This window comes from Vidua chalybeata, chromosome 4, assembly GCF_026979565.1.
Source record: "Vidua chalybeata isolate OUT-0048 chromosome 4, bVidCha1 merged haplotype, whole genome shotgun sequence".
NCBI classification, from domain to species: Eukaryota; Metazoa; Chordata; class Aves; order Passeriformes; family Viduidae; genus Vidua; species Vidua chalybeata.
In genome coordinates this window covers 60,460,962-60,486,658 of record NC_071533.1, presented here as the reverse complement: position 1 = coordinate 60,486,658, position 25,697 = coordinate 60,460,962, and the positions used below count along the sequence as shown (strand labels likewise).

The following is a 25,697-nucleotide window of genomic DNA, read 5'->3' as shown; positions in this document are numbered from 1 at the left end:
ATTACCAACAACGTGTCAGAAGAAAACATTTTGATAGATTTCCATTCAGCAGCTTTTACCATTTACCTTGACAGTAGAAGAAAATGCTTCAGCTAATACTTGTTTTATGTTGTTGCTTTGATCTTTCAATGGAAATGGATCTATAATAGCACTAGTGACTTCCCTTGCTTCCTTTACAGTGGAGAGACCTTTTCAGTAACATGATTTCTTGATAAAAGGAAAAGGACATAGTGCTCCTTATTTTCAGTCACTGCAAATTCCTCTCTTTCCTCTAAATTTTGTGGATGGACTACTTCACGGGCTGGCTGAATGGTGTTTACTTGCCAATTTGTTTTTGCAGCAAATGAAATGAATTTTCCTGGCCTTATGCACCCCATCTTCGCTCTGATACACACTTCTGTTCTGTTTGCAAAACAAAATTCCGCATGAGTGTTAATGAAGTGTCAATGCCAGTTGCATTTTTTGTTAAAAAAACTATTTTCAAGCTCACTCCATCCACTATGCCATATTCTTCATCCAACAAAAGGGGTCATGCAATGTGGATGTGTTTTGAATAATATAAATTCAACCAAGCCTCATTTCAGGATATGTTTTAAATGTGCTTTCATAAAATGATTTAAAAAAATGTTTGCCATCTAAGAAAATGTTTGTCATCTAATAAAAGACAAAACCAAAAACATACATACATTAAGATTTGTTGAAGCAAATAATTTTCTTCTAACTGATGTGGATAAAAATGCCTGAAATACATCAAAGCTACCACTGAAATTGAATTTATTCTCATTTTAAAGAGATGGAACTGAGAAGCGTTCCAGTCTCTCAGGATTCTGAGTTACAGTTTGAACACTTTCATATGAATACTGATTAGAAAGCAGTAACTTTTTGTCCTGTAGTTGACCTTGAGAGCAAGTAATATAGATGTGATACTTGAACAGAATGATTGAACAGAGACTTTTCCTTAATTTTGTGTTGTGTACAGCACTCATTGCGCTCTTTTTTGCAGTCCTCTATATAAGGACATTGTGTTTTCTTTCGTAGCATTTCCCCCCTGAATTGAAGATTTGTAAAATAATCTGGGATTCCTCAGAGGCTGGGAAAAAAAAACAAAAAAACAAAAAAACAAACAAAAAAAAAAGCAAACAAACAAAAAAAAATTTTTTTTTTCTACCATGTGGCCTCCTCTCCTGGAAGGACATATTTTAAGTTCCATGGGCTTTAGAAAGTTTCAGACTGAAGATTTTTAATTTGCTGGATGAATTTTCTTAGTGTTAAGCTGTCACGGTAGTTGCAGGTGTAGGAGTATACTATCACCAGGACAGCTGTAGGACTGAGATAGAGGAACACCTCATTCCCCCAGGAAAGGCAGGACTTCCAGACGTGTCCCAGAGCCTTGGACATGTCGGTGGCGAGCTCTGTATGTCTGACACAGCTGTTTGAGCCCTGCAGGGCTGTGAGGTCTCCCTGTGAACTAAAAGAAAAGGGCAGGCTCTAAGCTCATGGTCCAGGATTTCCCTGGGCTCTGTGCCTCAGGCATCTAAATTTATGGCACTTGAATATTTTGGTCACTGAAATCTCTCATTACAGCTACCTCATAATTCTGCATCCAGAAGATCCAGAAAGACCCAGCTAAGCCTGTTTCTAGGAAGGACTGCCAAAGATGATCTCACATCCCCACAGCAGAAATGGCAACCAGTATGGTTAATGAAGACCTTTCTTTGAAGTACAAAGAATTATTGTCATTAAATATAATAAAAAGTTACTTTATTTGAAGATAAGACATGGTGGGAAGCAGAGATGCACAGTTCAGAGTGGAAATTCTTGAGAGGAAGAGGGTCCTTAACACTTGGGCATTGAAAGTGGCCAAAAAAGGAGAGGTGCAGAAGGGAAGATTAAAAAAACTTCATTAAATTCTGACGTAATCAGACAGAAATTTATCTGATAGCATGAGAGAAAGCTCATCATGTGCAAGCTGTTTTGCAAAAACAAAACCCTTTTGCTATTAATACAGTACCTCCAGGTAACAATAAACTATGGCTGGAACAACACAAATTTGTTTAAATGCTTTTTTTATGTCTAGTTTTGCTGGTTTATTTTAAGAAAAATGCCCTTATTTGGGAAGACATGATGCAACAGCAAAACATTGTCAGATTCCAAATATTGGGCCAGTGTATGTCTTTTCTGTCTCCTAGAAGCACTGCCTTCTCTCCAGCCCACTCCAAATACATTTCTAACTTTTCTGGCAGGAAATCTTCAGCTCTCAAATCCCTGGAGAGAAAGCAAGATTTTATTTTTTTAACACACTTGTAGATGTGTCTGCATTATGTCTCATTATACTTCAGCACATTATTTAGCTTGGAAGATTGAGGCTTCTGCCATCCATGGACAGGAAAAAATCTGTTTTCTATGTTTTAACTGTTATCCTATGTATGTCTTCCTGTAGGTGTGGCTTGTCATTTGTAAAGGGATATATATATATATCCAAAAGCTGTTGATGAACATGGGGAAAATGAACTATGTCTCACAGCCACCTCCTTTTAATTATAGATTAATATGTGTATACTACATAATGAGCATATTCAGATAAAGATCAGAAGGATGGCTGCTTTATTTTAATGGAAAGAATTTTGGAATAAATGTCTTCAAGAAAAACACAAGCATATTTTCAGCACCTTTTAAATCTCATGGCATTCATTTATGAAGTGATTTAAAAAGTTGATAGGAAGTGAGCAAATTATTTTTGAAGTGTACTAAATGGAAAAGATTTAATGTGGTCTTCTCAGCTAGTACAAATAAATATTCCTTCTTCAAAGAGAAAAATACAGTCAAGTAATTGGTTCATACATATGTATGCTCTTCCAGAACTGCAGGGCTGTGTCCCTGCTATAGCTACTGACTCAGTAAACCAACAATCTTGGCCTGACCAAGGAGAGTGGCAGCACCACTCTTGGAGTGGAAGGTGAAAATCAGTATTGACACACTCAAGGTGGGAAGAAGCAGGCCCAAGGAGTTAAACACATTGCTGCAGTACAAACATGCTGAAGCTATGCAATAAAATACCCAGAGCTTTGCTGTGAATTTAGATGTTGTGCATACCCACACTTTAAAAAAAAAAAAAAAAAAAAAAAAAAAACCACAAAAAAACTTTAACTCCCTTTTCTCCAAGACCCTACAGTATTATGAAACATGACAGTGTGAAGTATTAGCAACTTCATGCATCTTAAATATGATAATGCAGCCTCATATCAATAACTTTATAGGGCAATTGTAAACTGCCAGCATAATTCACACAGAAGATTTTCCCAGAGAGGGATGGCACAATGTCTGAGAGACACAGAAATCTTCATTTGTGTGGGAAAACTGAAAAAACTGTGAGGGGAAAATATGTTTGTGGTATGTGTTGCCAGAGGAATATTTGTTTTTATAGAGGAGACAAGTTACAGTGAGGGTAATATGAAGGAATGATGGATCCAGAAAAGGCTTATTGTCTGGGCCTATTAGTCTTCAAAATAAAAAGAAAAAGTGGAATATGGTATTTTTTTAAATATAGTTCCCACAATTTGACCTGCAGGATTCAATATTGCTGCTACAAGCTTTAGCAGATACTTTATCTTGAAGAAGATAATGAGAAGAAGGTAATGCAAGTTAGTGCACACTGTCAGTTACATGCATTTTTGATTTCTCTGTCCACACTGTGTGGTTATGCCTCCCATTTGCAAAAAAAACCCCAAAACCAAAGACAAACAAACACAACCAAAAAAAAAAAAAAAAAAACCAAACAAACAAAAAACCAAAACCAAAAACAAAACCCAAAAAAACAAACTCAAACTATGAAACTTACTAAAATAGCTGTGCCTATAAGATGGGGAAAATACTTCCGAAATCTCTTTAAAATATATGTTGGAACACAAGACAAGCAGCCTTACCTTATTTTATTGGCTATTCAGTATTAATGTGTACCTCTGAACAATGTACCATTGAGCTCAATACTGAAGTAAGAGGAATGCTGGCTACAGGAAACACTTTGAAACACTCTGGTGGACTTGGTGGGGCTTCAGGAGACTCTAAGCATTTCCAAGACCTTTAACTCCTGGAGTTTGTGACCCAGCAGTTACAGAGTAGGTGGAAGACCAGGTGTTTTGGATGACAGGTCATGGCTGAGGTGGGGATGTGTCTGGGGTGGTGTTTGGCTGGGCTTTGGGAGAGCAGTAATTGTTCTGTGTCAGTCAGAATGCTGCTGAGCAGGGGTGGATTTCTGTGCTGCACTGCTCACATGCAGATGTTTGCAGCCCACACCTGGAGCAGTGAGTGCCCTGCCAGACCTCGGGGAAGGCAGGATTTATGGAGAGCCACACGGGGTCTTGACAAGGGGGTGCAGAAGCAGCAAGCCAGCTCTGCTGGCAGCTCTCTTCATGTTTACATACTTCATTTCACTCTCCACATCTGCTTTCAGCTGGATTCTGCAGATGCAGTGATCTTGTGCTCAGCAGAAGTAGCCTTGTGTGCTCCTGCTGCCCTGAGCTGGCCTGAGGAGGAGGCACAGGTTACAGCTGCTGGTGTCCCTGCAGCCCTCCAAGATTATAATGCCTGAGGGTTTGGATATAAATGGGAAATTTATGGCCTTAAAAGAGGTATGGAACATAACTGAATGTAGAAAATAATCCATAAATCTGCATTATATGGGTGCTTGTTACATTTGTTAAGCTGATTTCACTGTTGCCTGCTGCCCTGAACACTTTTCCCAGTTCATCCCTGGCTTCAAGGTATATCTTACAAAGCTAGTTCAAATTGTAAATTCATTGCAGTAGTATCTGACTTATCTTAGTGCGTGGATAAAGCATTTATTATGATAGGACTCAGGACTTAGAGCAGACATAGAACATTCTCTCATTACTAATTAAACACAATGAAATTGCCTCAATACCTTTGCACAGAGGTTGGAGAATATTATAGTCACAACAAAACTGTGTAGAAAATTCCTAATTAAATTGTATAGTACTCTTCCAAGAGGGATTTTTCTAGTACAAAATTATCACTGTGGGAAAATTGCAGGGCTGTAATACAGCACACATCAAAACAATGGATAGTCAGAAACAAAAAATTCTCAAGAGCACTAGTTCAAACACAGTTTTGCCCAAGAAAGTGTCTGTGGCTAAATCTAATTCCATTTAAAGGGCACTGGTTTTACATAACTCTGTATTCTTGGGCATACATTTTGTGATTGTTCTCAGTTGTGTTTCTTTTAATGGATATAGAAAGTTACAGTAGTTTTTTTTATGCCTGCTTTGTTGTTTTTAATGGACTTAAAGAAACCCACAAACAAAGCTCCCTGCCCTATATTACAATTTCAATTCTTTGGAGGGACTCACGAGGACAGTTGGGCAATTTGGTAAAAAATGGTTTAATTTATTAGATACGTTGCTTCTTTCCAATTAAAAAGAACAAAAAAGGGAGCTTGTGACTCTGAGCCAATTTCATTGATGTATAGAGCATAGCTAATATCAGTCATTGAGGTCCTGATTGTAGCATGTGTTTTCTCACAAACATGATTATAGGAAGCTCATTTGCATTGCTAAATGAAGGCTAAAAATACCAAAACATTTTTCCCTGCTGGCCAGAGCATAGCTGATTCAATCACTAACATACAGATAAACAAAAGTAACTACTCTGATGAAAGTTGAGATGATGAAGCACAATGTGCATAAGAAATCAGTCATTTTGCTGGTAGTGTGCTCTCTAGAAGAAGAACCACAAAGGTCCTCTTTAAAAATCACACCAATCTATCATGGACATTTTTGTGTGGCAGCAGAAGGCTCTCTAAAAGCTTTACATTACCCCTTATAGAAAATTTATCACAGGATGTTGCATCCCGGAGTTTGGGTTTAGATTAGGGTTTTTAATTTATGTTAAAATAAGTCAAGTGCTGTAATCCCGCGTTTCCCCCGCGTTGTTCCCCCCCCGCGGTTTCTGGCCCCACGCTGCCCGCTGCCGGCTCTTACCCCTGTGCCGCTCCTGTAGCCACCCTGCCGTCCGGCCCCGGGAAACCCCGTGCTGGCCGCCCCGAGCCACACGGTCCCGCTCAGCCCGCTCTGGCTCGGTGCCCGCCCCTGCGGGGTTCTCTGGTTGGTCGCTGTTGCTGACGTCACCGCCACGGCAGCCGCCCCTATTGGCCGGCAGGCCGTGGATCCTCTCGCCCCGCCCCTCCATAAAGCCCTATCCCGCCGGCAGTCAGACGCCATTTGCTCCCATGCGAGTGCCGGGAGCGGTCGCGTCTTTCCATCTAACCGCACCACGTGACCAATAAACCGTTCCTGCCAAGCGCGGAGTAAATGGACAAATTCCTTCCTCTTTGCCGGGTCCCTAGCGCACGGTAACAGAGACTGGCCGGCCCACGCGCCCGAGACACGGAGCCGTGTCCGGGAACCCGCGGCAGCAAACCCCGGCAGCACGTGGAAGCTACGCCACAGCCGGGCTCCCAAGAGCCGCGTGCAGCCGGGGAGAGCAAAAACCCACGCCGCACAGGATGTGTTTGTAGCCTGTGCTAAGGGACTGAACTGCAAAGGCTGTGTAAGAAAAAGTAATTCCTGCTGTCCCCAGCAGGACTGATGAGCAGCTGCAGCAAGTGGTGTAAGTTGTTGTCCCTTTTGCTGCACTAGAAGGCAGAATCTGAGTAGCCCAGCACTGCTGACAGGGGAGTCTTTCCTTCCTTTGCTTCTTAATCAGAGTCTGCATAGATGGATTCACTTCTTCATGTATGGAATCTGGGTCAAATATAGAAATAAAGGAGATCACTTGCAGGGCAATTGTTTGTTCCAGGTCTCCTCTTGGGGCAGGTGCTAAAGCAGTGAGGCTACCAGAGACAGCCTATTAAACCTGTAGCTTTTTTATTAATACACTTAGAATAGCTCCTTACTTTCCAGCTCCCACCAAAACTGTAAATGTTCCTGTCCAAAACCTCTAAGTTTCTCCTATGCTGGCAGCCATGTTTTTCACAGCAGAAGTATTGGGATACCAATCCATGTGGAAAACAGAAAAATGCTTTGGGTCTAATTCAGCCTACTTCAGCTTCTCAGTACACCCCATTACAGCATTATTTAAGTTCAGTTTAAACAGTCAGAAATAAGTTTGAAAATGGCATCACATGTTCCTACAAGCAGAAAACATTTAAATTACTGGAATGGATGGATCAGTGCCTATTATTTCCTCTATAATGTACTTAGCTGTCATTTTAAATAATGTGCCAAGACCTACAACCAAGCACCCAATTCCCCCACATCTACAGGAAAATCTGGAAATATTACATTAATAATTTTTGTCAAGACTATAGATGAAAGGAGCCATTTGTACTTTATGACAGTTGGTAATTAAACATTTACAGTACTGTGCCAATATTTAATACACAACATAGAAGGAGCAAACTGAACAGAAGGTAAATCTGGCAGTTTAAAGTGGAGTGATGCTGTGGGAATGTGATGTGCCTGTGTGATCAGAACTGCAACACCACAGAGCAAGAGGCACTGCAATAAACTGCAGTAGCAGCAAACTGTTTTTCCAGCTGTGTAAGACTTCTTTCTCTCTTCCCTGGAGCAGAGAAGAGAAGAGAAAAACATTTTTATCTTTTAAATGACTTGGAGAAACCAGATGAGATTTTGGGAGTCAAGATCACTGTCCATTTTCACAAGACAATAAAGCTGTATAGAATAAATGAGTCCCAAGGAGTTTCTTCTGGTTTTATGACTGCTCTGCTTTCTTTTTGTCCTCCATCTAGCTGAGTATACTGTAAAAACCTTCTATGTCTTAGTTAGGAATTCCCTGTTTTCATTTCTGCTGGAACTCAAGACAAAAGTATGTTTGTGTATTTTTTTTTTCACTGTAATACCACTTCTGCACTTAAGGATGAAAACTGTTTAACATCTCTTACTCCTTTGAATAGATCAGAAATGATCCCATTTTTTCAAAAAGATTAGACTGCAACTCAACAAATTGTGTCATGACAAACCAGATTCATCTGACTAAATGTCAGTGCACAATGTGCATGTCCACATCTGAGCTGTGTGCACTGATGTTTACTCCATGGAGGCAGACCTACAGGGAGAACCATCTGCTAAAACAGACAATCAAGACAGGGAAAGTGCATCACGTCTTAAAAGCATTTTTCCCCCTTTTTCTTCTCTATTTTGGAGCCTGGATCTGGCTAATTAATTTTTCTTTTGTCTAAAGTAGGAGAGACAAGTCTCAAACAAGCATTTCTCAGGCATATTCCCAGGCTTTGTGACTTTTCTTGTTGTATGTGTTCTGTCCCCACAAATCATATTCTATTAAAAATAACTTCTCTTTGTTTTCTTCTGCACCATTATCAGAGCTTCCCATGGGAAGACAGATCCTTACAGCTATGTTGGTTGAAAGGAAAGATGAAATAAGAGCGTAGGTCTTCCAGAGAAATGGGGGTCCATCCCTAGAAACATTCAGGGCCATACTGGATGGGGCTCTGAGCACCTGATCTAGTTGAAGGTGTCCCTGCTCACTGCAGGGGAATTGGACTGGATGACCTCTAAATGTCTCTTCCAACCTCAACCATTCCATGATTCTTTGATTCAGTATTGGGTCTCCATGGTATAACTGAAGGCATTCACTGATTTGTGTAATAAGTTGACACAGATAATTATATGCAGCATAAGGTACAGCTTGCAGTCAGTGGAAGTGCCATGGACTATGGATAAAGCTGATTGGTGCCATGATTTCATTTTTTTGCAAGCAGTACAGTTTGGGAAATGATCGTGTGGCAACAAGCGTGAAATTAAAGTGTCTGAGTGAGCTCGCATTCATGCACAACACTCTGTGCAAATAAATTTAAGTAGATGCAATCTATTGAATAACCAATCTCCTCTCAAAAACAACTTAGTAAAGCACTGGCAAAGACACCCAGCAAGAGACAGATCAGGCTGCAAATATTTGGTAGAATCTTCCTGCTAATTAAATTCTATCTGCAGTAAACTCCTCCAGTTTTTAATGCAGTCACTGATGACCTTGCACTATGTAGCTCTTTCATTCTATCACTTGCCATTCTATAAGCCCAGGCTTCTTGGGGGCTGTGTGTGCATTAGCTGGCAGTGCAGCTGGACAGGAGAGGCTCTGCTGACCTGACATCTACATGAGCCACATTTGGGGAAGTTCCATCTCAGATTTTCTCTCATCTGTTTCTGTGGTCTACAGGCTCAAGGCTGGGAAGATGGGAATAAGGGCTTTCTTGGAACATGTCTTCTGGTTTTGTATCATCCAAAAAGCATCTGATTTGGGTGCTAAAATATGTACCAAAATGCAGTAGGGCTGTAAGGTTAGGACATTTACTTCAAAAATGCCTTCCCAGCCTCAGTTAAGGTGCTAGCACAGTGGCATCCTATGTGGTTGATGCAGAAAATCACCCAGAATAACTCTTCTTGCTCAAAATAACTGTAATCACCAAAAAAAGAATCATATGTACAATTGCCTTTTCCCCCTATGCTTTTCCAGTTGGAAAATTTCACATGGAAAATCTCAATTAATTTCTGATCCACCTTATAAACACTCCATGGCTCTAGTCTATATCATCTGATACATCATGGATCCTGCAAATATTTACTTATTTTTACTTTTTTTTAACTAGTAACTTTAATTTCTGTAGGATTATTCAAATAAATAAAATATTTTCTTTCAGATACAGATCAAGGTCCAAGATCACCATGCATTTTGATTGGAACAGAACAATAGGTGTTTACAGAAATAATCTGAAATCTTATCTACTTTGCTCCTTCCCAAGGGAAATGGATATCAAGGGAAAAAAAAGAAAAAAAAAAAAAAAGAAAGGATAGATGGGAAATAATTTATTCTGGGCAATGAAATCATTGCCAAATCATTTTCTTATGACCAGAAAAATTTTGCTCCTTTGCTGATGTTATGATTATTTCAGTCTATGACCAAATTGAAGAAGAAGACCAACACCATGCTCATGATATACATAAAATCTTTACCTTTGTACATTTGTAAACTGTTGTTGATGATATGGAACACCATATCATTTCATGGAGTAATAAAAATCTGTATTTGCGAAAAAGTTGTGACCAAAATTACATATAACATGAAACAAAATTTACAGTAGATTCAATTACAAAGAACTTTGTTTTTTTTAACAGATAGAATGGAAATGATGCCATAAAAATAGATTATTTCAAATAAAATATTTTCCACTTCCAAAAACCTAACCTGTTTGTTTTAAAAAGTTGAAATGAAATTTGCTTACAGGTGGTAACCCTTCAAAACAAAAGCACAATTGGACAGAATAAACATGCATTTATTATCAAAATATGGATGTACAAGTTGTAAAATATCATAAATGTTTGGAATTTTGGCTGCAGTTTAAAATAAAAGGATTTCATGTCAGCAGTATTTTGACTAAAGTAGGTTTCTTTCTATTCAAGATATTTCTATCCAGAATAGATCCACGAAAACAGAGACACATGTAACTTCTTAACATTTTATAACATCTAGCTATGGATCTGAGCAAATTCTTATGTTTTTAACTCCAAAAGTTTTTAGCTTTCTAAAAACATTTCTAAATGTTTTTAGCTCTCCTTACTAAGCTGCTTTTCAACTCTGGCTCAGTCAGCCTATTGTTACAAACAAAAAGGTGTTTCTCATCCTGCATCCATTAAAGTCACTAGCAAAACTTTGACTTGGCCAGAGTCACATCTTCTTCTACAAAGCAGAACACATGATGTTAAAGAACAATGTGAATACACTCACACTGCAACTTTTTCAATGAGTTTCAGGAATTTAAATGAAATTATTCAGTGTTTGGTGTATTTGACACTACATTAATGTATCTACATCATGTACATCTGTTATAAACTCAACAGCAGGTGCTTAGAAACAGCTGTGTCCAGCAGTTTCACAAAATTTCAAACTGGACCATTTTAATTAACAGAAAGATTGGGAGTAATGTTAAAGCCTTCAAGATAAAGCTGACCCCAGTTGTCTCTCGGAAATATCCAGGAATGTGGGAATCTTTGAGAGGCTGCCAAATGAATTGTTTCAAGTTTTCTTCCAGGATTTTGAAAACAAAAGTCACACTTACTTAAAAAAACTGTATTTTGCTGCTGATGGTAATTTTTCCAGTGGCAGAGTCAAGAGGAGAGCAGAGTTGTACGTGGAAAATCTCAGCCAGTGTGCTATGTGGGTTTGTCCTCGGCCAGGGATCCTGTTTTGGAGGGGTCAGGCATCCCGGGATGCAGGGGTGCAGGGGGAGCCTCCCTCGCCCTGCCGGTGTAGGAGCGGGGCCGGGGCTCACTAACTGCTGCAGCCCCTGGTGCAGCCCTGTCCCAGCAAATTGTTGTTCCGCCCGTCTTGCAGCTTCTCGTGGCTCTGAAGGGATGCTCTGCTGTCAATGCTGGAAGTCTGTCCACTCTGATCCTGCTGTCTTCTTAATCTGCCAGGGGTTAAAAACATGGATGTCATGTGCTGGTAGCTGTATTGGAAGGACAGCTGCTGCCTGCCCTGTGAACAGCCACATCCTCCTGGGTATAAAACATTCCTGCACCATTTCACTCTTGAGCTTTATAGCTGCCATTTCCTCTAAAAACTGATGATTGCTTCCTCCTAAATATGTTCAATTAGGTCTTGAAGAAATCCTGCTGCCCTTAAAGCCTACCATAAAGAGCCAGCAGAGGAGAGTGCTTTCCCTGGCTTTAGCACCTCTGCTCAGACTGCAACTTGGTAAAACCTCCAGGTAGCTGGAGGCTGATGAAAGCTGCTGACTGGGCACACAACAGCTGCTCCCCTCTGTTTGTCCTACAAAATTATCAGTAACCTTCATCAGTAAAAGAGAAAAAAAAACATGAGATGAAAGTATTTTCAGTATTCCTCTTTTTATTACTTCATGTTAGCAAAGCCTCATGAGTGGTTTCAAGGAACATCCGCAACAAACCCTATGCTTAAAGACTGGAGACTGCAAAGTTATCTTCTTTTGACATAATTTTCTAGAGAACAGTAACAGCCCTAGAAGCACCTGCAGTCCCCACCAACTGTGTTATCAAAGAACTTCTCAGCACTTCTGCTCAACAGCAATCTCTGTGATTTTACTGTGATTCATGTCATATTCAGTATTTTCCTCCAAACACTGTGTAAATACTTTCAGGAAAGACGTAAAGATTCACAGGGAAGCTATGTGGTGGGAATCTTTTTTTTTTTTTTTTTTTTAAACATGAACAGCTACTGTTTTGAAGGATTTTTTTTTTCTCTGTTTCTTTTCTCAAAATAGGAAATAATATTCCTCAAAAGGAACCAAAAAGGCACCAAGACTCGGCACCAGAGACACTATGGAAGAGCTCTTTGGTACAGCAATTATAAAAGGTATATGTGCTATACTCCCAAAAAAAACCCAACTTTGCAAGTAATATAGAATACCTAGAAAATAGTCATTAGTTGAAAAACATGCAAAAATAAATTTTAAAGGGTCAATTTCAAAGTCTTAAATACTTCCAGGTGGCATAAACAATATGGAGACACCATACTGAACACTCATAAGAGAATGAGATGCGACATGAAAATACTGTCATTAAACAGATGAATAGGGGAGGCTATTAAAGCAAAAAAAAAAAAAAATGGGAACACTGTGTAAAAGGGCAGATACATTAAATGAAAAGCTGTAAGGCAGACTGAAAACAACAAATTAGAGGAACAAATTGCCAAAAGCATTTTTGGTTAAGTTTTTCAAGTGCACCAGAAATTCAATGGATACCATTGAGTCTATAGGTCAATGTATGAGTGAATTATTAGAGGATAGCACAGAAAATATGAGTCGCCAACTGAAAAGCCAATTAATTATCTTCACCAATGTTCATGATAAATGGGCTGAGGAAGATTCCTTATGAGAAATTTGTCCATTGTCACCAGTTAAAACATCAGTGAAACAGCTTTAGAACCAGTTGCTTAAATTAATGTTGACAAAGCATCAAAACAATGGATTTTCACTTTAACGACTCTAAGAAAATTACAATTTTTGCACAGCTGAATGGAGAGTCTAACTTACTCTTCAAACTGCCTTGGCACTATGGAAGACAGTAGATGTGATGACTTTGGTTGTTTGCTGGTTTGGGGTGTTTTTTTTGCTTGTTGGTTTGGGTTTTTTAAACAAGATCTTCAAAAAATACCCAAGAGACTAGCAGGAGGCCAACAGAGATTGACTTGAGACGTGAAACACCTCAGGATCTGAGCTACTGGCACAAGACTAAGGTATTTGTAGGCATCTAGAGAAAAGACTGCAGTGCTTGGAAACTCATGTTGCAAAGTGTGGGTGGCAAACCTTGCAAACTGCTGAACAGTGGAGTGAGAAAAACTTTGGCTCTATAGAGATCTGGGGAATCATTTCTTTGGTCTAAGACACACAAGTGCTTTCTTCCTGGGATTGTATATTTCCTTTGTTTGTAAAATGCTGAAAAAGAAGGTGTTCAATGCACTGCTCAGTTTAAAAGGAAAATAAGAATTCTCTCAACATGAAGCAAGAAAATACAAATTTTAATTTTTATTTTGAGAACCACTCGAACTGGCACAAAGGCATAATGCATGTAAGGAGGACAGTGGAAAAAGGAGAGACATAAAGCCCATGCTGAGACCAAAAGATCCCTCTGGCCAGCTTCAACTTTTTCACTCTGTACAGAGGTGGTTAATAATGCTTATTTATTTCCATTAGTTTCTTTTATCCTGTTCCTACTCCCAGGTCTACTACTGAAACAGAATATGGGGATTTGGAAGTGCTAAAGAAATACATTATTTTAGCAGTGCTTCACTGTATTCCCTTTTCAGACACTTTCTTTTTTATATCTAGATTAACTATGCATATTTCAAATTATCAAAGTAAGAAATAGGTTATTAACCTGATGATGAGGTAAAAAATTAACTGCTATTTAACTTTTTAATAATTTATCAATTACTGTATTCTGTTATTAAATTAAGGATTTCACTCTAGAGGTTTGTTTATTTATTTTGGGCACAAAAAAACCTGCTTACCAGTGTACCCATGGGCTGGGAAACTGGACTAAGAACCAGGAGATGCTGATTCTGTTTCCACCTCTGTCACCCTTTGGACAAATTGCAGCACATTTCTGTGTCTCAGCTTCTCTCATCAGATATCAAGGCAGCTGCTGTCAAGAATGATGAAAGCTGAGAACTTTGTGTCTCTAAGTGCTGCTCTGTGTCTCAGAGGCCTGAATGAAACAAGGAATTTCAGTCTGGTGTCTGTGATAATTAGAAAAGAAGGTGGCATGTATAATCAACCAAAATGTAATTATACTGCATGTATAATTATGCCTGTATGCATTATTGAATATATAAAAATACAAAAGTAAAGAGAACAGACTGGGTAAAAGCTAGCATAGAAAATAAAATATTGAACAGAAAAAGACTGCAACAACTATGGCAGGACAGAATGAAAACCACAAACATTTAATGAAAGCAGGTGGAAAACTTGGGACCAGCAGGGAATTGCTGGCAGCTCAGCTTTGTTCTCTAGATGAAGAAGAATACTGAAGATTGTCTTTAGGCTGCATAGTAGGATAAGTTCAATGACAAACAATGAAAAGTTGCAGATTCAACATAACTGTCAAAATTGCAGATTTGCTAAGACTAAGCCCTCCTCCCAAAAGCACTGCAGTTTCAGAAAAAATAAAATAAAATAAAGCAATTGGTTTGTGTTTCTCTTTATCTCAAAACTGCAGACTCAGGTCAAGACACAAAGAAATATGTGTGCACAGTCTCTTCAGTTAAAACATTGGACAGTTACAGAAGTGAAATTTCTCTCTTTCTGGTGCATTCTTGATTCCTTGGTGTCAAACCCTGAGCACTTTCCTGTCAGATGTTCTAAGCTTTTAAAAAACGTGAGTACCTTGACATGTTTCCTGTAATCATGGCAAAATAAATGCAGCCTGGGCCATTCTGTTCAAAAATGACACTAGTGCAATAAATCATTTGTAGGAAGCTGCTCTCCAGTGAATGACTTGCCTTTAAGCTGATGCAGCTACAGGCTGTGATAACTTTATAAAGCCCAGGGAGAATGAATGGACTGATGGAGACTTTGTGGTGGATCTGAAGCAGGTACCTGTTCCTGTGCTGAGCACTGTTGGCTAAGAATAAATAATGAAATGTCCAGCTATGGATGACAAAGTGAACAAGTGGTTCAAGTGGGTATAGTCATATGGAACAAAAAAAAAAAAAAAAACTGCAGGGAAAAGAGGATGAAAATGAGTTTAGACAGTGTCTGTTGAATTTATTCCATGACAGTTCTGTATAAATACATAAGTAATCTCAGAGGCAATTATGCTGGGAACTAAGAGTGGTTCTGCTAAACCAACAAAGAGTTTTCCTTCCCTTCAGCATTGATCCATGCAATATTGGTAGTGTGTGACACTGAGCATTGCACAGACTCCTCTCCAGCAGCGAGGAAGAAAGAGGCTGTTCCAGCTACTGCAGGAATGCATCAACAACAGAAACTGAACCTCCAGTCTAATCTTGGTTTTGTCAGTATTTCTGGCAAAGAGAAAGAGTCTGTGTGAACCATAAATTGGTTTTTAAGGTTCTTATTTTCTCACTACTCAGATATTATAGCAGTATTCCTGCAGCATTAATTTCTGATACTGGATCTTGAATCTGATATCAGTCAGTGGAAGGGAATTCAGAGGAGAGGGAAAAATACTAGGTCCAAATCCACCATAGCAGTACAGAGCACTGGTATCAGGCTTTGCAAAATGCAGTTGCTGTGTTTGAGAGCCACGTGGAGGCTGCTACACTGCCTGTCACTCCTGGCTGTTTGCTCGGTGTGTAGCTGAAGCACTGTTCAGGGGTCTTGCCAGGCTCTCAGGGTGAAGCTGAAGCCTCAGAAATGCAAGGAGTTGTTTCAAACTGTGGGCCTGCTCTCTGCAACCATGAGAGGACAAAAGAGACTTTCTACTGACAAAAGAGAACTCAAGCCAGGCAGAGCTGCCCCTCCCCTGAGAATCCCACACTCACCACATCCTAAAGTAAACTCTTTTTATTATAAAAAATCTGCAAGTGAGTTTGTCAAAGTTGTAAGTCAAGTGTCCTGAGTGTGGAGGAAACTGAACAGTCTGAGTGGGCAGTAGATTTGCTTTGCTATTTCTAGATTTAGCATTTTACCTTGGTTTCTTGATATTTCACTTTGCTGGAGAAAACAGATGCTTTTGCTTTTGGTCTGGAGAAAAGAAGAGCTTAATAAAATAAATTATATGAACTAGTCTTATTGTAGGAAACAAAAGCCTATTAATGAAAACTTTTACATCCCTTGGGATAAGTCCTGAGGAATAGACAAGCCTGTGGAATATTTATCCCAGTTATTATTCACAAGGGATGGGGACTGAGATCAGAACAGATGAAGCATGTCTATGTTGGCTTTTTGAAATTCATGAATCCTGGAGGACACTTTGCTAAATAATCAGAAATCCATCTCAGTTCTATGATTTAGCAGCTACACAGAAGTAATGCTGATGGCTTGTGCAGATGGCCTTGCTATAAAGCTAATTCTGAACATGTTGGAGTCAGAGGAAAAAAAAAATTACTGATCTGTCATGAGGAATGACTGTGCTCAGGAAGGAACTATTTCATCTACATGTCTTTGACCATGTCATATGTTTTGTCTACTGGACCACAGATACACCAGTCACAAGGGGTGACTGTAAAAAAAGCAATAAATGTCCTTATGTCCAAATCCCATATTTTTAGAATTAGTTGACAAATAACATAGCACTAGAAACTTTTCATTCTCAGTAGAAAAGATCTAGCAATGACATTTTGTGAAGGACTTAAAAGAAGCTGGAAAGGCACAGAGATAGGCACTAGTTTTTATATCCCAGCCACAGAAAATAGAAACCTGGAAGTTATGCCATATAACTAAAATTGCTGGATATTATTATGTTAAAAAACTTCTGTCCAAATAATTTTGACAGGGTGGTATAATTCTGTAGAGGGACTCCACAAAGTAAGAAGATCCCAACAGTGGCAATGTCTCACAGGGGTCCTGTCAGAGCTGGAGACACCCAGCATGTCCAGCCAAGATGGGAGCCAGTTGCTAAGATAGCCAAGGATGGAGTGAGAGATATCTTGGCACTGAGGGGAGGCAAGGTGTCAGTTTGGTATCCACTGCCCTTTCCCACTGTTTGTTTCTAATTTTAATTTTTATTCCCTGTGGTATTGATGCATCCAAATTTGTATACAAACACAAACAAAAAAATGCCTGGATGAATAAACCACAACTGGTCAACACAATTTCTTCCTCAAGTTGGCGACTCTTTAACTATTCCCACACCACCATTGCCTGTCCCTGAACACAACTAATTTGTTTGGCTGATAACTAAGCACTTTTACCAAATGGCCCAGAAATTGCTTCCTAAGGAAATGGAAGTAGTTTGCAGCTGGTTATCAAAGCTGGCTTCAATGCTTGGTTCCACACAAAAGAAAAATTAAATGCTCAGCTCAAAGAGTTTGTAACATTTGTGGCAGTCCAGAACTCCACAAACTATATCCCCATCCATCTCCTTTATTTCCAGTCAAAAGGTATAAAAAGGAAAACTTAATGGGACTTTGGAGTCTAACTGTGGCGATACGATTTCCTTATTGTGGGATAAGTACAGACTATATCTCTATGTTACTCACATTTTTAAGTGGTTTTATGTAGAGAAACATGTTCTAGAAAGAACGAAAGTATTTGGACTGTGAGGATTCAAAAGGACGCACATTGAATGTGATAAAAATTATAGCTACAAAGCTGCTGGGTAGTTTGAACTTTACATGTTGGTATAACCCTCATGAGAAGGGATGTGTTTTGGTTTACATCTCAATCCTAAATAATAAGTGTTCAGTGAGAAGTGGGTGGTTGACAGGTGGAAATTACCGATGTTGGTCATACCAGCTCATTTTCTGCATCAGCTCACCCAGCAGCCCCAAGAGGACTCTTCCCTCAGCTTGGCACTGAGGAAAAATGTTCACAGCACCCACAATCTCTCATGTTTCAGCCAGAAAAAGAGTCACTTCCCCAGAATCATGGAAAACCTGATCATTTATAAAACCCCTGTCTAACCTTTATAGCAGATCATGTGCTTCAGTAAAGCAGACATACTGCAAAAACAGGGCAAGGTTTTGGCAGCAAAATGTAGGTCCTGCAGTGCACACAGGTCTTTTCAAAAATAATGGGCTGTATGCACATGCATCTCACACTCCACTTTGAAAACTTCACCCATTATTTTTCTGCCATCATTTTAATATCAACTTCAGGCAACGATTGTGGAAATACTGATAATAGAGTGTGACTTCTGGGACAATAAGCAGCTTGGCTTGTCATCTGCTTTCCTCTGTCGGGAATAAGAACGGACTTTGATACACAGTCACTTAATAATTTTCTGCCTGCATGTTTTGAGGTTTCTCTTATAAATTGGTCCTTGCTGTGTTCTATTTTTATGAAAATGGGAGAAGCTGGCAGTATTTTACAATTGCAAATGACTCTTTCTCTTATATCTCCTTTATTCTGCTCACTAGCTCTCTTGTGCCAGTTTTCATTCAACTATATCTTTTAGTGAAAAGGTGAAATAAAGAAGGAAGAAGTGAACAAGGGGTCCTGATAAAGTTATTTTTTAACTGAACAAGTATATTGGGAAAAGTATTTTTACTTTTCAAAACAAAATAGCCATAAGATTTTTCATAAAGCACTGAAAATTCTTACATTTGCCTTTTTTTAAAAAAAAAGTGATCAAAAATGAGCCTATGAGAATGGGAATGTAATTCCTGCATTTTATACATTGGTTCCATGTGCTCCCAAAGGTAGGGATCCATGCCTGGGAGCTCAGTGAGTGGCACAGACTGCCTCACATCCTCCTGGCTAATCTCTAACCTACAAACCAGAGCTGTTGTATTCCAGCTGCTTGTTGGGCAGCCTTTGGTCTATGATAACCCCTGAAACATGAAGGGATTTGCTTCAAAGAGTGATTTTGGCCTGGGAAAAATTGTGCCAGGGATCATGCTAACAATTGGGCAGTATGGAAGACTGCCTGTATACTGCCTTTGAAAAATAGGTAGAAAGCAGCAGTGAAGGTGGAAAATGCAGGATAAGAAAAAAAAAAAAGGAGTAGAAATGAAGGAAGGAGAGTTAAACGCTAAAAATTTCTAAGGATTCAGAAGAATCCCAACCATGGGGATCTAATTAATTAAACTAAATAATTATATAGCTAATTAAAACTATCTCAAAAGACAGCTGTATATAGCTAATTTCCTTTTTGGTTTGTTTATTAAAAATCCTGCCTTACACCTAGCGGAAGAACAGAAAGCATGGGCAAGTTAATAGTGGGCCTTTTCTTCTTTTTCTTTTTCTTTTCTTTTCTTTTCTTTTCTTTTCTTTTCTTTTCTTTTCTTTTCTTTTCTTTTCTTTTCTTTTCTTTTCTTTTCTTTTCTTTTCTTTTCTTTCTTTTCTTTTCTTTCTCTCTTCTCTTCTCTTTTCTTCTCTTCTCTTCTCTTCTCTTCTTCTTCTCTTCTCTTCTCTTCTCTTCTCTTCTCTTCTCTTCTCTTCTCTTCTCTTCTCTTCTCTTCTCTTCTCTTCTCTCTCTTCTCTTCTCTTCTCTTCTCTTTTCTCTTTCCTTTCTTTTCTTCTCCCTCTGCACAAAGTGATCACAGAAATCTTTTCAGCAATACAGAAATCACTGAAAAGTGTATGAATTTTCTAAGCATTTCTGAGTAAACAAGGAAGGCACTATCTTGCTCTGTGCCAGAGGAAGCTTGGGGCAGACCAGCGCAGAATCAAGGAGCTGCTGAAGCAGAGACAACACTCATCACTCAGCAACATCAGAGCTGAGTCACACAACTCCAAAGTGAAAATTAGTCTGTAAACTTAGATAATTTTCTCTTGATCTGGAGTTTGTGTAGAGAACCAATGTGTGCAGAGCAGCTTTAAATGGAACACAATCCTCCCCGTTGTCTGTGTTACAGCAGGTGTGTGTTTTGGGAAACCTGGGTCCAAGCAGTAAGTCCACCTAACCACTAGCCAAGAGTGGATGTCATGAATCTTTGGCACTTCCTTGAAAATGTTTACAGCTATGGCTTGCCTGTTTTTGTCTCCTGCACCCATGGCTGTGGACATACAGTCAAATGCAGCTGCCCCACAAGTGATGTTTTGTGCTGCATGAGATGCCCTTGACTACCTGACACAGAGAGGGTGGTCAGACCACAGAGAACCTGTGCCTGCAGAACTGATGTTTAGAAATTCTCTAAATACACAAATGTGGGATGGATTTTATGCCAGCTAACTGCAGACAACTGAAAGATTAGTTCAGGCTCTCTCTACAGGGTAAATAGAGTCACCAAGCTAAAATAATTTCTTTGGGTCTAAGTTATCTAACATATGTGTCACAGATCAATCTTGGGAGATACAAATCTCTCCTCTGAGTACTAAAGGAGCTTAAACTAAAGAAATTATTTTAGATAATTCAATTTAAAGGGATACAGACTTGTTGCATCTCTAGAAAAACAGCTTCCCTCTTTGAGAGGGAAGATTCAAGGCCCTTCCTGTTTCATGGCTCTACAAACTCACTACTCTGCTTAGCAGAGCCAATTTACTTCTGATTAGAGCTAAATTGCACCCACACAGTTCAGGTGAGCAGAAATTGAATGGTACCATCAGTCTGTAACACAGTACAAGGTGATAAACTCTGCCAAGAGCTGGGTAATGAAGCCACCAATGAGAACAGGGGTGCCACTGCCTGTTCATCCATGCAGATGTGCCTGGAGCATATTCAGGCTCTGGCTCTGCCAGGAGTGGCTTTTCTGCATGACTTGGTCTATATCTTGTAAAATACTTGGTCATCTAATTCTCATTTATTTCAGATATCTCTGAAAAACCTTGTATGCAGCCTGTGGGCAGGAGTTGTTCTCTGTCTAACCACTATTTTGCTCAGGCTGTCTTTGACTCCAAACATGTTCTCTTGGTACCGACAGCTTTGATAGAAACAGCCAAAATCTCAGGTCTGTTTTCCTAATACACTGTGATGTATGTGTTTGGATAGCTCAGTAGACGACCAAGTAATTAGTCATATAATTATGTATTAACTCCATTTAAATTTAAATGAATGATTTTCAGATGAAAAGTTATGCTTTATTACAGCTGAATGTGAAAAATAAAATTCTGGGGGCAGTATCCCCATGTAGCACAAATATCTTCTTTTACCACTGACACTCATGGCATCTACTCTCACTCTTTCCAAAAATCCTCAGGGAAATATTCTTAGGGTTTGGATAATTGATTCAGGTTGATGGTTCCTACTGAGTAATTACACTCAGTAAATGGCTGTGAATATAATTTTCTATCAACCATCAATTAATAAACAAACCTAGAGGGCTCAGGTGCACATACAGTGTGAGTGACATGTGAAATACTGGTATACAGAAGGCAAGTGAAAAACTGTATGGGTGCTATAGTATGTTGACCTGTACTCTTGAGATCTGAGGTTTATCCTGGGATTTGATAAAGGAAAATAAGTAGACATGAAGTAAATAAATGAAGACTTCAAATGATGTGCAGTCATTTAAGAAAATATGACTAAACCAAGTGATTAACACTAACATTAAATCCAGGTTCAGATGAGTAAAATAGGTGTTTCTTAGAAGTGGGCTATTGTCTGTTCAAGACCAGGTACATCCTAATCAATGTCTGTCTTGCTCAGGCACATTTTAAAATGTGAACAAAATTTCTAGTTTAAAGTGTTTCCAGATCCACATCTACCAGGAACAGAAAAGCAGCTATGAAATTTCCCAATAACATAGAGTGTTTCAGACCTTTTGGGATGACAGGGAAAAAAATTTCCTTCTAGTTAGCCAAAATCCAGTTTTAAGACTATAGACACCTGTCCACAAATGACAATATTTCTCAGCAGTGTGGGTCAACCATAATTTTTTTAAAAAAGACATTAATTAGCCTGCCTTTGGTGTGTATCCTGCAGGGTGTAGGCTCTCCATTTTGGTCAGCTACCTGCAGATGGACAGATCACCTGGAGGTCAAGGGAACCACTCTGTAACAGCTCATGAAGAAATGCAGTCTGTGTGAGGTAACTCACCTCACACACCCTGCTCATTGGAGCAGGGGAAGAGTGTGAGGAGGAAGCAGCAGCAGAGACAGCATGGAGTGAACTCACTGCATTCCCCTACCCCATGTGCCCCTGTCCTAGAGGAGGCAGAGATTTTGGGAGTGAAGTTGAGCCCAGGAAGAGGGGAGGGGTAGAGGGAAGGTGGGTTTAAGATTTGGGGTTTATTTCTTACTATTCTGGTCTTTTAGTTATTGGCAATAAATTAAATTAACCTTCCCCAAGCTGAGCCTGTTTTGCCCATGACAGTAACTAGTGAGTGGTCTCTCTCTCCTGTCCTTTCCTCAACCCAAGAGCCTTTTGTTGTATTTTCTTTCCCCTGCCCAGCTGAGGAGGGCCATGATTGAGTGACTTTGGTGGGTACCTGGCACCCAGAACAGACTCAACACATCACTAAAGTCAATCTGGCTCTGCCTAATTTGACCTGACAATAAATATTCTCAGGCTGGCAAATGCATCTGGGAGTAGGCAGGTTCAGCCCTGCCCTTCTCACAGCACCAACTTCCAGGAATTAAAGGCTGTGAGTTGCCAGGGAACAGCCACAGCCTGCATTCACCTCTCTGCAGGCTCATCCCTCTCCACCTATTTGTTATGCAAGATTTCTCTGCCCCAGTCTTATACTTAGCTCCACAAGACGTCTGATCAACTGTGCAGCTCCTTCATTCCCTGTAGGGTGGACCCCTCAAAAGGAGATTGAACCAGGTGTTCACTTGTGAATGCATAGCATATGTTGCAGCCTTCAGTTAATCACCAAACCTCCCTGCACAAGGTGTGGGAAAGGTGGTGCCTAACACAGGGATCCCCAGAAGCCACTCTACTGAACACCATGTCACCTCGGTTAGTCAATGAGGTGCACCCACAACAGGAGCATCTATTGAGCCCCAGGAGAGACACAGGAAAATTACCTCCAAATGAGGTAATCCAAAGGATGGAGGATATGTCCTGGAACCCAGCAATGGACAGTCTGAATCTTACCCAAATCTCTTACTGACCTAAGTCTTTCTTTTCCTATTTTCCTATGCATTTCCTATGCATTTCTAAGTCTTTATTTTCCTATGCATTTTTTTTCCTATTTCCAAAAGGTTAGATATATATATACACATGGATACTTGCATATATGCACTTGTATATATGTACATTTTACTGTTCAACCCTTGTGCTACTGTGAAGATATAGTAAAATGCTGTGCCCAATGGGGAAAATGATGTGCAGAACTCCATGATATCAGAAGGCTAATTAATTAATTTAGTATACTATATTACACTATATTACACTAATAAGAACTATACCGCTACTAAGAAAAAACCTGTGACTCTGCCGAGTCCCGACACAGCTGTGACCTAATTGGTCAATCAATCCAAAACACCATCACCAGAATCCAATCAAGCAATCACCTTGTGTAATCTCCATAACACAAACAATCTCCATAACACATGTGCACAACAACCAGCAGCAGTAAGTGAGATAAGGATTGTCTTGATCATTCTTTTCTCTGCTTCTCTCACAGCTTCTCTCAGGAAAAATCCTGAGAAAGCTGTCTCTCTCTGTTCAGAGGATATGTGAATACCACATGAAGACTAGATGAAAATGGAAACCTTGTGAGCTGTGAGAAGCCATAAATGCACATACCCAGCAATTCCACCTAACAGAGATTCCCCTCTCTCATAGTGGCCCATTTCAGACACTAGGGCTGTTGATGAATAAGCTGAATGGAGACAAATGTCTGCTGTGGTATATTCCCCTCGCTTCTGACATTTCCAGATTTCCTGAACCAATGACTGCATCAGAAGCCTCACATCTCAAGGACCTTGATGGATTTTTTTCCCATGAATTTCTCTAATCCTCTTCTGAATATTTTTCTATGTTTAACAACCAAATCACCACTCAGCAACACGCTGCATTTCACAAAAAAGCATGGTTGATTTTCTTATAAACCTGCTGCCTGATAACTTTGTGACCTTGGGTTACCACAGAGTGAATAATCATTGCTTAGTCATCTTCTCAATGAGTTTAAGAACATGTTATTATTTCTCCTGTTTCTGTCTTTTCAGTTGCCTCTTCTGAGTTTAAATTAGTTCAAGTTTATTAAACCCTTCAACATGACCCATGTCACCCCCCTGGCCAATCCTGTTTTTCTTGAAACCTTTCTAAGTCCTTTTTAACCTTTTTGAGATAAGGAAGCAGAGCTGTACACAGAATGGAAGATGCATGTGAAGGTGTATGTATATGAACATATATTTATCTGTAGCTCTTTTTAGCAGGAACATATCAATGCCTTTTGGTCTTCCACTAAGCATTGTGCTATCCACAGTTTTTTCAAACTCTTCCTCCTTCAAAAGTGAAGCTAATTTTGAGTCTATTATACTAAAGGTAAAATAGAGATTTCTTCTTCTGACTGTATTTGCATTTATCACTACTGAATTTGAGCTGCCATTTTATTACCCTGCAACTCAGAACCATGGCTATCATTATCTACTGCATCTCTTTTCACTCAGATTTAGTTGTGACTACTCTGGTATCATATGTGAACTTTGTGACCTCACCATCCACCTTCCTTTCCAGCTCATCTATGAATGTATTCAACAGACACATGGACATCAGAGTGACTGGCAGGAATAAGGTTATCTCATTACTGGCTTGTTTCTCCATTGCTTCAGCAACTGGACACAAATTGCTTTCTTAAAACAGGACAAGGAGTTCTGTCTTCATGACTCAGTTTATGGAGACTCATAACAAGTGAAAATTTATGTTAGTGTGGGACGTAAAGAGAGATGAAGGTAATTACCTCGTGGAGGTAATTCCCTATGGCAATGGAAGAGTCATGACCTGTTATGCAGCCTTTATTTATCGCAGATATGATTTGTCCCATGTAGCCTGCTTTTAAAAAATAATTTTGGTACTCAGAATTATACACTTGTGCTTCCCCTCCAAAGTCAGATATGTACAAATGAAGACTCCTCTTTCCTCTGCCTGTGAATTGACTTCCAATTAGTTTTTATGAGTTGTATTTGTGTTTAGTTTTCTGTGAATAGAAACCAATTTCTGGCCTCTAGTGCTGAGGATCTCCATCTGTTATCCTGATCCTTCCAGGACCACATTTCAATGTGGAAAATGGGCTGACATATGCACCCCCATGCAACTTTCATTGCCAAAGTTGGATGGTGGAGTGTAGCCATTATAATGATATCATTACTTGTTTGGGAAAACTTTGACTATTTTTCCTTCAAGACTTTTAAAATGACACTCGAGATACTGATTACCCTTTGTAGTTTTGTTTTTTTTTTTCCCTCCATGAAACTGTGCAGGGAACACATTATTGAAACAATGGCATTTGTATGACCTCTCCTTTCTCCAAAAAAAGTTAATTTGAAGGTGTACTTAGAGAAAAATTACCAGTTTGGACCTGCTATGCTCAAACTTTTAGGTAGCTTGGCTCAGTAAGAAGAGAGTGACTTTTGGATTGGTAATTCTAAACCAGTAATAACAAGCAGGAATCAGAGGCAGAAGTGAAAGGGCTCGTGTTGGCAAGCAACAGTTATT

At 39.5% G+C, this 25,697-nt stretch overlaps 1 protein-coding gene across 3 annotated transcripts in view; it reads right to left on the bottom strand.

Annotated features, from left to right (window-relative positions):
* Positions 1 to 9,842: 9,842 nt before the first annotated feature.
* STK32B (serine/threonine kinase 32B) overlaps positions 9,843 to 25,697 on the bottom strand; it is a 160,131-nt gene continuing 144,276 nt past the window's right edge. For all 3 annotated transcript variants that reach the window (XM_053941695.1, XM_053941694.1, XM_053941693.1), the window contains exon 12: positions 9,843 to 11,458. In XM_053941695.1, coding sequence (XP_053797670.1) covers positions 11,320 to 11,458 — 139 coding nt within the window. In that variant the 3' untranslated portion in view covers positions 9,843 to 11,319. The remainder of the gene's footprint in view (positions 11,459 to 25,697) is intronic.